General features: G+C 46.8%; 1 protein-coding gene across 6 annotated transcripts in view; it reads left to right on the forward strand.

Annotated features, from left to right (window-relative positions):
- The window catches only part of KIF21A (kinesin family member 21A), a 230,741-nt gene that overhangs the window by 161,770 nt on the left and 56,416 nt on the right, over positions 1 to 12,555 (forward strand). For all 6 annotated transcript variants that reach the window (XM_033959317.1, XM_033959319.1, XM_033959321.1 and 3 more), the window contains 2 exons: positions 8,060 to 8,114; positions 10,935 to 11,143. In XM_033959317.1, the coding sequence (XP_033815208.1) occupies positions 8,060 to 8,114; positions 10,935 to 11,143 (264 nt within the window). The remainder of the gene's footprint in view (positions 1 to 8,059; positions 8,115 to 10,934; positions 11,144 to 12,555) is intronic.

A 12,555-nucleotide genomic window follows, 5' to 3' on the forward strand; every position in this document is an offset into this window, starting at 1 on the left:
AAATACTTTATAAAAATTTCTGCCCTTCAGTAAAACTGTGATTAGTTAAAGGCCCCTTCCTCATACTTCATTAAGGTATCGTGAGGAAGGTAGAATAGCTGCAAAGGTTGCTAGGGAAATCTTATTACTGTGTTGCCTTTCAAAGGGTTTCTTTGAAGCAGTCCCCTTAGAATCAAAACTGTAAAGAGAGGAAAGGTCTAAGATAACTTTGCTTCTGAGAAGTTCTGAGAGAAAAGGACAATTCTCTGGGTAAGTGAATATTTTGGTTAGTGCTTGAATGATTTCAAAATGGGGAATAAAAGTCAGTGTAGGTCTATTGCTAAAGACAATTTTGAAAAAAACATATTTATTAACAAATTCCCATAGTTTTAGATTTGAAATTTCTGCCACAGATAGAAAATTCACATAGCCTACCACATTAACAGATAACCTCTAGAAATCACAGCAGGGCCTAGTTCAGTCTTCATTCTTACCCACCCTTACTTAGCTACTGAAAAAATTCAAGTTCAAATCGGCCATGAAAAAATGAGAGTACATCCCTAAATAAAAAACAGCATACAAAACTAAACCAGCAATTAAAAAAAAATTACAGAGCTAGACTGGCCATAGAAAAATGAATCACCAAGAGGTGAAAACTAGAAAGAAACGACTCTAAAACACCAATAAAACCTCTAAAATAAGAAAGAAAATAAAATTACAGCACTAGATAATAACACTCAAAAATTTCTCTCTGTGTAACCTAACAGCATAAGTCCTTGCTAACTGCTGTAGGAAATTTTAGTCAAAGAAATCAAATACCATATAAAATATATTTAAAACCAAAGCCATAGAACAATAAGGGTACTTATCTAGGTGGTGTATAAAAACTGAATCACCAACAGGTGAAAGCTAGGAATTAAAAAGAGAATAGTACACCTAAGATCAAAGGTTAAAATACCAGTAAAACCTCTAAAACAAAAAAAAACCCAAAATAAAGTCATCCTTAACCACAAAGTAAAAGTTAACAGCACTCAAAAATGTGTTTATCCCAGGACAAGCAGGCAGGTATTCTCTCTAGTGGGTGATGTCATCCGACAGAGCCCCGATACGGACGTCTCACAATCATGTCTTGCTTGAAGAAACTCAGAAGTTTTGAGATGCCCGCACCGCGCATGCGCCAGTGCCTTCCCGCCCGATGGTCCGGGCGTGTCTCCTCAGTTCTTTTTCTTCCGCGGAGCTGAGAAGTTTACTTCAATTCTGCGCCCATTGAATCTGTTTTTTGCCTTCTGTATTGCCGCGGGTTGGTTCTTTTGGCTCTCCCGTGCATTTATTTCTTTCTTTGATTTCTTTTTTCAAAAAAAAAAAAAAAATTTTTCTTCCGACACCGGGTCGGCCACGTGGCTGGGGCCCCGCGCCTTCGACCTTGCGGCGGAGCTTTTCCGGCCTATGTCCCGGCTGATCACCGGTTTTAAAAAGTGCAGCAAGTGCCAGCGCGCGATTTCGCTCACAGACCCGCATCGACGCTGCCTACAGTGTCTGGGTCCGGATCACTTTCCGAAATCGTGCCGGCCTTGCTCCACTCTGACGGCGCGAGCGTTTAAGCGCCGCTGTCTGCTGTGGGAGTCCATGTTCAAGATGGAAGCTTCGTTGGATCCTTCAGTTTCGACATCAACTGGTGCTTCGACTCCGTCGGCGAAGCCCTCTGCCTCCCCGGCTGCTTCGGGCCTTCTGAAACCGGCCTCGACCTCGGTGCCGGTGCCTTCCTCCGTCTCCTCGGAATAGGTATCGACCCCGACAGTCCCACCGGTGGTGCTTAAAGTGCCGAAGGCTGGCAAGCAGAAGCACGCGACACCGAAAGAGCGTGGAGACCGTGAGGAAGGGCCCCCTTTTGGCGCGGATCCCTCCATATCGGCTTCGTTGCGGTCCATTCTGGAGGCTCAGTTTGTGGAACTCATGACCACCATGGGACCCCGGCTGATTGCCTCGATCCAGGGTGACCTCCCAGTTCCGGCTCCGAGGGGCGGGCCGCCCCCTCCTCCTCCACCGCGCTGCTCGACCTCATTGCTCGGCGAGGAGGAGCGGCAGGCGGTGGCCAGTTCCTCGAGACGGTCCTCGGGTAGTGCCATGCCTCCCTTGGAACTGGTTCCCTCGAGAAAGGCCTCCCTTAGTGATATGCCTCCCTTGGAGCCTATTCCCTCGAGGAAAGCTTCCCTTAGAGACTTGCCTCCCTTGGAACCTATTACCCCGCCCCATGACACAGTGTGGCGTCCACCTTCGAGGCCTCCCAGTCCTGGGCATAGCAGGAAGCAGGACGAGTTCTTCCGAACCCCCTATCAAGCCTGGGCGGCTTCTGGGGAGGCACCGACTCTTCCGCCTCTCCGATCGACGGCCTCGAGTCCGATCTGCTCCTTGGAGGCTTCTGGGGACCAGTATTCTCACAGAAGGGCTCGATCCCCTTCCAGGCATCGAGAGGGGCATCAATCCAGACACTCTTCGAGGCATTCCTCTCGGCACTCGACCGTCTCGCCTCAGAAGAAATTGCCTCGGATAGGGTATTCTGCTTCGGCTGGGTCTCCTCCTCCAGGCCCGGAGTTCGAGGACCCCGAGGTGTTTTACTCGCCCTGTTGCTCACAGGCTTCTGTGGAGCCCAAAGCCTCGACTTCTTCTAGTCCTTCTCGAAGACCGGCGCTGGCAGACCAACTGTCCTTTTCCTCGTTTCTCAGACAGATGGCGGATGACATGGACATTACCCTCGATGCTGGGTCTCGATACTCCAAGGAGTACCTCGATACCATGCACTTGCCTCGTCCTCCGGCCGAGTCCTTACGCCTACCTCTGCACAAGCTCCTCGACCAGACCTTCATGAGGTGCTTTGAGTCTCCTTACTCTATCCCTGCGGTCCCTGGAAAATTGGATGCTCGGTACCGCACGGTGCATCATAAGGGCTTCGAGGGACCTCAGCTTTCTCATCAGTCCCTCCTGGTCGAATCCTCGCTCAAGCGGTCTCATCCTGGCCAGGTGTATGCTTCGGTGCCTCCGGGCCGTGAGGGCAGGACCATGGATAAGTTTGGACGACGCATCTATCAGAATTCTATGATGGCATCCCGAGTCCTGAATTATAATTTCCACTTTGCCACCTACTTGGAATTTTTTCTGCCTGTGCTTCGGAAATTCACGCCCTACATCGAGTCCCAGGCTCGGTTTGAGTTTGAGGAGGTGGTTGCTTCGCTGTCCCAGCTTCGTCTTCAGTTGATGCAATCTGCCTATGATGCTTTCAAGCTCTCGGCCCGAGCAGCAGCCTGCTCTGTGGCGATGCGCCGTTTGGCCTGGTTGCGTACCATTGACATGGACCCGAATCTTCAGGACTGCCTGGCAAACGTCCCGTGTGCTGGGGCGGATCTTTTTGACGAATCCATCGAGATAGTAACGAAGAAGTTGTCTGATCATGAAAAGTCCTTCCAGTCCATTCTTAGGCCGAAGCCTAAGCCTCAGCAGTCTCGACCCTCTCGACCGCCATTGATCTATTAGCGGCGTTATCAGCCGAGGCAAGCTCCTCCTGCGAGGCAACCTGTGAAGCGGCAGCCTCCTCAGAAGGCTCAGCAAAAGTCTCAGCCGTCTGCTGTCCCTAAGGCTCCTCAGCCTTTTTGACTGTCTCGTCGAGGGCATAACCAGTCTCGTTCTGCCTCCCCCTGTTTTTCCAATTGAAGGGCGCCTCCATCATTTTTATCATCGCTGGGAGGCCGTAACCACTGACCTCTGGGTCCTTACTATCATCAGGGAAGGATACTCTCTTCAATTCCTTCGGGTCCCTCCGGACCACCCTCCAAGAGAGTATCCTTCCAACTTGACACAGACCGCCCTTCTTCTTCAGGAAGCCCAGGCTTTGCTCAGGCTCCGGGCCGTCGAGCCGGTCCCTGTGGACCAACACAACCAGGGGTTTTACTCCCGGTACTTCCTTGTTCCGAAGAAGACGGGCGACCTGCGACCCATTTTGGACCTCAGGGTCCTCAACAAATTCCTAGTCAAAGAGAGGTTTCGCATGCTGACCCTTGCTTCTCTCTACCCCCTCCTCGAGCAGAACGGCTGGTTATGCTCTCTGGATCTCAAGGAGGCCTACACTCACATTCCCATTCATCCGGCCTCTCGCAAATTCCTCAGATTTCGGGTGGGACATCTGCATCTGCAGTATCGAGTGCTTCCATTCGGTCTGTCTTCGTCTCCCAGAGTCTTCACGAAGTGTCTGGTAGTGGTGGCCGCTGCACTCCGGAACCAGGATCTTCAGGTATTTCCCTACCTCGACGACTGGCTCATCAAGGCTCCCTCGGCATCGGGGGTCATCTCGGCGACCCTGTCCACGATTCTGTTCCTGCAGAGTTTGGGATTCGAGATCAACTTTCCCAAATCTCATCTACAGCTTACACAGTCGCTCCCCTTCATCGGGGCGGTCCTGGATACCATACGTCTCAGAGCATTCCTTCCTCCTCAGCGCATGGATGCTCTTCTTCATCTCTGCCAGTCTGTGTCTTCTCGCCAGTCCATCTCAGCGAGACACATGATGGTCCTCCTGGGCCACATGGCCTCTACAGTTCATGTGACGCCGTTTGCCAGACTCCATCTCAGAATTCCTCAGTGGACCCTGGCATCTCAGTGGAATCAGGTGTCGGATCCGTTGACTCGACACATCATCGTCACTCCTGCTCTTCGGCAGTCTCTACTTTGGTGGATGACCTCTTCGAATCTATCCAGAAGTTTGCTGTTTCACTCTCCTCCCCACCAGAAGGTCCTCACAACCGATTCCTCGACCTATGCCTGGGGAGCGCATCTGGATGGGCTTCGCACTCAGGGATTCTGGATCAGTGCGGACCGACTCCATCAAATCAATCTTCTGGAGTTCAGAGCCATCTTCAATGCTCTTCAGGCATTTCAACATCTGCTTCACGACATGGTGGTCCTGATTCGCACAGACAATCAGGTGGCCATGTATTATGTCAGCAAGCAGGGGGGCACGGGCTCGGCCTCCCTCTGCCAGGAAGCTCTCAGTCTGGGATTGGGCGGTTCGCCACACGCCTTCCTCAAAGCTGTCTACATTCAGGGGAAGGACAATGTCTTGGCGGACAACTTGAGTCGTCTACTCCAGCCTCACGAATGGACGCTCCATTCAACGCCCCTTCATCAGATCTTTGCTCAGTGGGGGACGCCTCAGATAGACCTCTTTGCGGCTCCCCACAATTTCAAGCTGCCTCAATTTTGCTCCAGGATCTACACTCCTCATCGCCTCGAGGCAGATGCTTTCCTGCTGGATTGGGGGAATCGCTTTCTGTATGCGTGTCCTCCATTTCCTCTCATTCAAAAGACTCTGGTCACGCTGAAGTCTGACCATGCCACCATGATTCTGATAGCCCCTCGGTGGCCCAGACAACCTTGGTTCTCCCTTCTACTTCAACTCAGCAGCAGGGAGCCATTTCTCCTTCTGGTGTTTCCTTCACTGCTTACTCAGCTTCAGGGATCGCTACTTCATCCCAACCTGCAGTCTCTCCACCTGACAGCTTGGTTCCTCTCAACGTAACTCCTCACCAGTTTTCCCAGGCGGTGAGAGATGTCTTGGAGGCTTCCAGGAAGCCTGCTACTCGTCAATGGTACTCCCAAAAATGGACTAGATTTACTTCATGGTGTATTTCCAATTCTAAGGAGCCTCAGCGAGCCTCCCTCTCCTCTGTGTTGGACTATCTTCTACACCTGTCTCAGTCTGGTCTCAAGTCGACCTCTATTCGAGTCCACCTGAGCGCTATTGCGGCTTTCCATCAGCCTCTGCAAGGGAAACCTCTCTCTGCTCATCCTGTGGTTTCCAGATTTATGAAAGGACTTTTTCATGTCAATCCTCCTCTCAAACTGCCTCCAGTGGTTTGGGATCTCAATGTTGTCCTTTCTCAGCTTATGAAACCTCCTTTTGAGCCTCTGAGAAAGGCTCCACTAAAGTTTCTCACTTGGAAAGTGGTTTTTCTGGTGGCCCTCACATCTGCTTGCAGGGTCAGTGAGCTTCAGGCCTTGGTGGCGGACCCACCTTTCACAGTATTCCATCATGACAAGGTGGTCCTCCGCACTCATCCAAAATTCCTACCTAAAGTGGTCTCTGAATTTCATCTCAACTAATCCATTGTACTTCCAGTGTTTTTTCCAAAGCCTCATTCTCATCCTGGAGAATCAGCTCTACACACTCTGGACTGTAAACGTGCTTTGGCTTTCTACTTGGATCGCACCAAACCACACAGAACTGCTCCTCAACTTTTCGTCTCCTTTGATCCAAACAAGTTGGGACGACCTGTATCGAAGCGCACCATCTCCAACTGGATGGCAGCTTGTATCTCTTTCTGCTATGCCCAGGCTGGATTACCCCTTCCCTGTAGGATCACAGCCCATAGGGTCAGAGCAATGGCAGCCTCTGTAGCCTTCCTCAGATCGACACCGATTGAGGAGATTTGTAAGGCTGCTACTTGGTCCTCAGTTCATACATTCACCTCTCATTATTGTCTGGATACTTTCTCCAGAAGGGATGGACAGTTTGGCCAAACAGTGTTACAAAATTTATTCTCCTAAGTTGCCAGCTCTCCCACCATCCCATTGAGGTTAGCTTGGAGGTCACCCACTAGTGAGAATACCTGCCTGCTTGTCCTGGGATAAAGCAATGTTACTTACCGTAACAGTTGTTATCCAGGGACAGCAGGCAGCTATTCTCACGTCCCACCCACCTCCCCTGGGTTGGCTTCTCTGCTAGCTACCTGAACTGAGGAGACACGCCCGGACCATCGGGCGGGAAGGCACTGGCGCATGCGCGGTGCGGGCATCTCGAAACTTCTGAGTTTCTTCAAGCAAGACATGCTTGTGAGACGTCCGTATCAGGGCTCTGTCGGATGACATCACCCACTAGTGAGAATAGCTGCCTGCTGTCCCTGGATAACAACTGTTACGGTAAGTAACATTGCTGTCTGTGAAGACCTGCAGCATAAGTGCCTGCTAACAGCTGTAGGCACTTTTAAAGTGAGTCAGTGAGGTCAAAGGGCAAGGAGACAAAAAAATGACATCATGAGCTAATTTACATACTGATAGAACTGCTAAAGCTCTGAAGACAAGCAATGTAATAAATATGCTCCCTGACATAAAATGCATATATAAAAAAGGTAACCCTCATGGGTTTAGGGGGGCCTGCCGGCAGGAGGGAGTGGGCATCCCTCCTGCTATGGGACTTTGGCTGGGGGGGGGAGCATCCACTCAGCTGATCACAGCAGAGGTATTTTTTCCTCAATCTGCTGAGACTTTGGGGAGCTCTGCCAGCTTATCTGATTGAGGATAACTTCCCCTGTCACGATTAGCTTATGGCTTCTGCAGGTTGGCTTTAGGATCCCGTGGCAGCATAGATAGGCGGCTGAAATTTCTAGGCCTACATTTTAGCTGCCTATCTTGCCATGTAGCTGCTTTAGCCCACCTAATGCCACTTCTGGCATTGGTCATGCCTACTATGGTGTTTCATGGCCTAAAATGGCTACCTAGCCGTGATTCTAGCCGCCTTTTATTTAGGCGTTGGTAGGCACTTCAACACTGCCGTATTTTGCTGTTTCTGATGGCATTTTCCAATTAACTTAGACATTAGCAGGGCACCTACTGGTACCTAAGTTTAGGCCTTGGTTATAGAATTTCCCTGTTAAGGTTTTTAAGCAATAGATTGTTATATTACCTCACTTAAGGTTAAATCTTCAGCTCAGTAAAGAGAAGTTTGTTTTCCATGAGGACACCTAAAGAAATTGATGCATTTGTTTAGGAAGTGTGTGTTTTCTTGGTTGCAAATTTAATTTCATCAGTGAGTTTCCATTTTATGGACTCATGTAAAATAATAAATGTTTAGATTTTATAAGGCATAAGGCAATGCCAAGAGGCCATTAGCATGTGGTACTTTTTAAACTGAATAAATAAAGTGAACAAAACTGTGCCAACAATTACACAGACTTAAGTGTAGGATATAGAATTATTCTTACTGGAATTGTTTAGTTATCTTCTACCTCACACATTGTGACTTATTTATATATAGCTCATTATCTTCGGACCTACTGAAGCTCTGCGGTGAAGTCAAACCCAAAAACAAGGTACTGTAAAGGGATGTTTTCTGGTTTGATCTGTGAAGTGTAGCTTAGGCCAGTGTTTTTCAACCTTTTTTGGGCAAAGGCACACTTGTTTCATGAAAAAAATCACGAGGCACACCACCATTAGAAAATGTTAAAAAATTTAACTCTGTGCCTATATTGACTATATATAAAGTAATTCTCTTGAATAGGAATCAAATAAACACAGAGAAAGTATTTTATAATTACTTTATTATGAAATATTAAGTAAACAGAAAAGTGAAAAATTATAAAATACTTTATTCAGTGCGAAACCTGGGCCTGTTTGGCTGAACACAAAGCTGATATTCTGGCTGGAATCGAAGAAAGACACACACGTAGCTCTTCGTCAACAGCCGTTCCCTTCACCGCCCCGTCACCGTCACCGCCATCCCTTTCACCGCCCTGTCACCGCCACTGCCGTCCCATTCACCGCCCCGTCACCGTCCCCGCTGCATCCATATAAGCCTTAGTACTGTAATATTTAGCTTATTCCTTTCTTATAAATCAAAGTTCCTGCTGCTGAACTAGAGAAAGAGATGTTCAGCTGGCAGGGCTTTGTTTATAAATTTTTATCAACACAACTAATATACTATTTTATTCTAAAGCAAAAAATAAATAAATAAATATAATTTTTTTTTCTACCTTTGTTATCTGGTTTCTGCTTTCCACATCTTCTCATTCAATTCCTTCCATCCACTGTGTGTCTTCTCTCTACGTCTTCCATTTGCTGTTACTGTGCCTCTCCCTTCACCCCCCCCCCCCAATTGGTCTAGCACCCATCTTCTTCCCTCCGCTCCCCCATAGTCTGGCATCTGTCTTCTTCCCACTCTGTCTTCCACATTTCCCTTCGGGGTCTGTTCCTCTCCACCCTCCTTCAATGTCTGTCCTATTCCTTTCCACCACCACCCTTCCCTCCCTCCTTTACCATCTGTTCCTTTCTACTACCCTTCAGCTCCTCTCACGTGGCTTATCTATATATCTTCCTCCCTCTTATTTTCATGGCACGTTACAATGTAATTTGTGCAAGCCACTGGAGCCTGCGAGCTCGGTCCCTGTCCCATCCCCACAAACCATCTCGCTTCTGTGCTCCTATTTTCTCCATTTCTAATATCTCCCCTATGTATCTGTCATTGCCCCCCCCCTGTGTCCATATACCATCCCCATGGCATGTCCCCTTTATGTCTCTGTCCCTATGCCCCATGCACATAATTTCCCCTCTTTCTGTTACCTTCCTGTGTCCAGATTTCCCCTATCTTCCTCTTCCATACCAGTGTGTCTCTTCTTTTCAACCCCATCTAGCTTTTTTCCCTCTTTCTTCCCCCCCCCTGCTTCTAGTATCTGGCTCACCTGCCTGTCCTTCCCTTTCTTTCCTGCTTTGGGTTTTTCTTTCCGTCTTCATCCCCTTGGCCCAGAATCCTTTTCCTTTTCACTCCCTCCTTCCAATTTGAGCCGGGAACACGAGCGATCGCACGGTCCCCGCAGCCACCACTCGCCTGCCCAATCGATCTTACTGTTTAGCCAGCTCTCTCCCTTCGCCTCACCTTAGTTTGTAGGTTTTGTTTTTCGGCGACATGCACGCTTTCCCAAAGAGCCGCGCACGCGCGGCTGCTCAGTGTTCAATCTTCTGCTCTGCTGCAACTTCCTGTTTCCGGTTGCGTCAGAGCAGAAGATCGAAACTGAACAGCAGCGGGGACCGGGGGAGTCTCATGGGAGCGCGTGCGGGACCCGGCCTGAGGCCTAATCAGTGTCTGCACAGTACGGCACACCAGGCAACATCTCGCGGCACACTAGTGTGCCGCGGAACAGCGGTTGAAAAACACTGGCTTAGGCAAGCGTTTGGTCTAATTTGAGGATCCTATTTAATTAAAAGAATGCATTCTTTGTTTACACACATACAAAATTACATACACAAAAGATTTATTACATTTTTAGTAAGTGAAAATAAACAAGAGGTTAGTCGTCTTGGGGTCAATATTCAGCCTGCGTCTGGTAAGCCACTTCCCACCTAGGGATGGACTAGCCATGAATATTCAATGCTTGGGCATGTTGGCTCCCGGTACTAAATAACTTTGGGCACCAGCATATATTTAGACCAGTGCCAATTTAACTTGCCACATGAAGTTAGTACAGATGTTTTGCTGTTTGTGAGCAGACTGAAATTGCTGCTAAATGGCTAAGATGCCACCCTTCCTTTGGCCCACCCCTAAGCTAGCTAGTCAGAGGTTGGCTGGTTAGCAGTGATATTCAGCTGCACCAATCAGATAAGCGGGTAGAAGCCTCTCTTGCTTTTTACTTTTTGAGTTTATTTATTTGGTGCACAATGTAATTTTCTTATTCCAAACTATTTGTAAAATATGTATATATTTGTGTGTGTTTAAACTGCATACACTTTATGCAATGAGATAGTTTAGGAGTAGCTCCGTCACAATGTCCGTGAACCAAGGGAACTTTCTTTATAAAAGATGCAGTCAAATGTGCATGTTCTACTGTGACCAGAAACAAACAGCAATAGTATATGTATATAGGCTATACATTGCACACAATATACTGCAGTGAGCTACTGGCCACAGAATCATATTTGCCATTGCCAGTATCTTTGCTATTTATTGGAGCAGGTTGTGGCAAATATTTCATCATAGGAGGAAGATTTCGTGACTACAATGTGACATAAAATTCCTGACCTTATTGAATTAATAGAATAGAGGGTTGCAAGTGTAGTATCAGGGGTATCTACTTTAAAGTACCATTGTACTGTTCTCAGTTTGCAAACACAGTTACCTTGTGTTGTTTTGGTTCATACAGGCACGCAGGAGAACTGCAACACAGCTGGAACTGCTTTATGCTGATAGTAATGATTTGGCATCTCACCTTGGTGCAGGGGATGCTCCCTTGCCCAGCCAGCTTGCTCCTGTTGTGGAAGTGCAGGAGACTGGATTGAATGCTGAGACAAGCACTAGGGAAAAAGAGCTGCATCCCCCACCAGCTGGCTTACCTGCTAAGATAGGCAGCATGTAAGTCTGGCTTGGCAATACTAACACTCTCTGCTTTCCCTTCTTTGTTGTTTTTGTTTTGGCATGCTCCAGCTTTAAAGTAACTTACTTTTAAAAGTTTGTAATAAGAGTTGAGCAGATTAGGAAGACCAAGCATAATGCTAAGGAAAAATAGGTAATAGATGGCTTTTTTTTTTCCACTCATGTTACCTGATCATTGGTCTTAATGAGACACTATTTTTTCCAAACATTGAACATCTTTTTAATTTACTGTTATGAGATTTTGTTAATAAAATATGAAACCTGCATCCAGCCAAAAGTAGAAAACTTGAATGAAGGGATACGGCATAGCATTTAAAGAATGTCAAATGAATACTAATCCCCATTGATATTCTCCACGTTTAATGTTTTGGGTAAATAAATGCTGACAATTCAGCGGTAGTCCATAACTTCCTTAATTTAGTTACAAGCTGAAATTGCTTTGTCAGCTTCAGCAGCATCCCAGACCATGAGATCTGATAATATCTGAAGATTGTTCAGTGGCAAGTGCTGTATACTGCTATTCAGATGACGGGGTCTGCTTGATTCTTCCAGGCTGGCTTGGATAAGGATCCCTGTGTAGGCAGCACTTGCAGCCCCTAGGAGAAGAAAATCTTTGATATTACTTAGTGGCCACATTTAAGGTCTATGTTAACCAGCTGTGGTTTATGACCCCTTTCCAAGGATGGCCGTTATGATGGCTGAGCTGAATTTGGAGGCGGATAGATAAAATAAGAGCCAACTCCTGATGAATGGTAAATAAAAACACTTAGTGCTGTGGTCCAGGAGAGGCTGATTTCGATTAAATGCAATCCTGGGTAAAAAGGAAAAAAATCATCTAGAATAGATAGGTGAAACCAAAAGCTTCCTGTTGAAATAAACCATGCTGCAGATATACTGGTTTTGATATATATATCACCTTATTTATTAAACTGATTGTTTAAAGCAGTTGCTGTCTTCTTGATAGATATTATATGATGTATTTATGTTGTATATATCACTTTTGAGAGAAGGTTTTGCAACTATCAGAAAGATTCCAAAGTATTTCAGTTTCTTAACCTGAAAAATATATGCTGCCACTTCTAGGATAGATGACTGGGAAAATTATATCTAGTATCTAGATAACATTTAAGCAGAAAAAAGAGAATGTGTTATCCCATTACAATTGAGGAAACTGAGATTAAAAGAGAGACAGTGATTTATTTTTTTATTGCTGGTAAAGAACTTCAGCATATAGCTATGGTTATTCACGTGATTTGTATTTCAGCACTCTTAAGCGCACTGGATATGAATATAGTTTTATTAGCAAATCTGGTGGAATGTACCCCAATATTAACCTCTCAGTACCCCAATGTTAACCTCTCGGTTACAAATCAGATTATATTAAAGCGGCT

This window comes from Geotrypetes seraphini, chromosome 9 (assembly GCF_902459505.1).
Source record: "Geotrypetes seraphini chromosome 9, aGeoSer1.1, whole genome shotgun sequence".
NCBI classification, from domain to species: domain Eukaryota; kingdom Metazoa; phylum Chordata; class Amphibia; order Gymnophiona; family Dermophiidae; genus Geotrypetes; species Geotrypetes seraphini.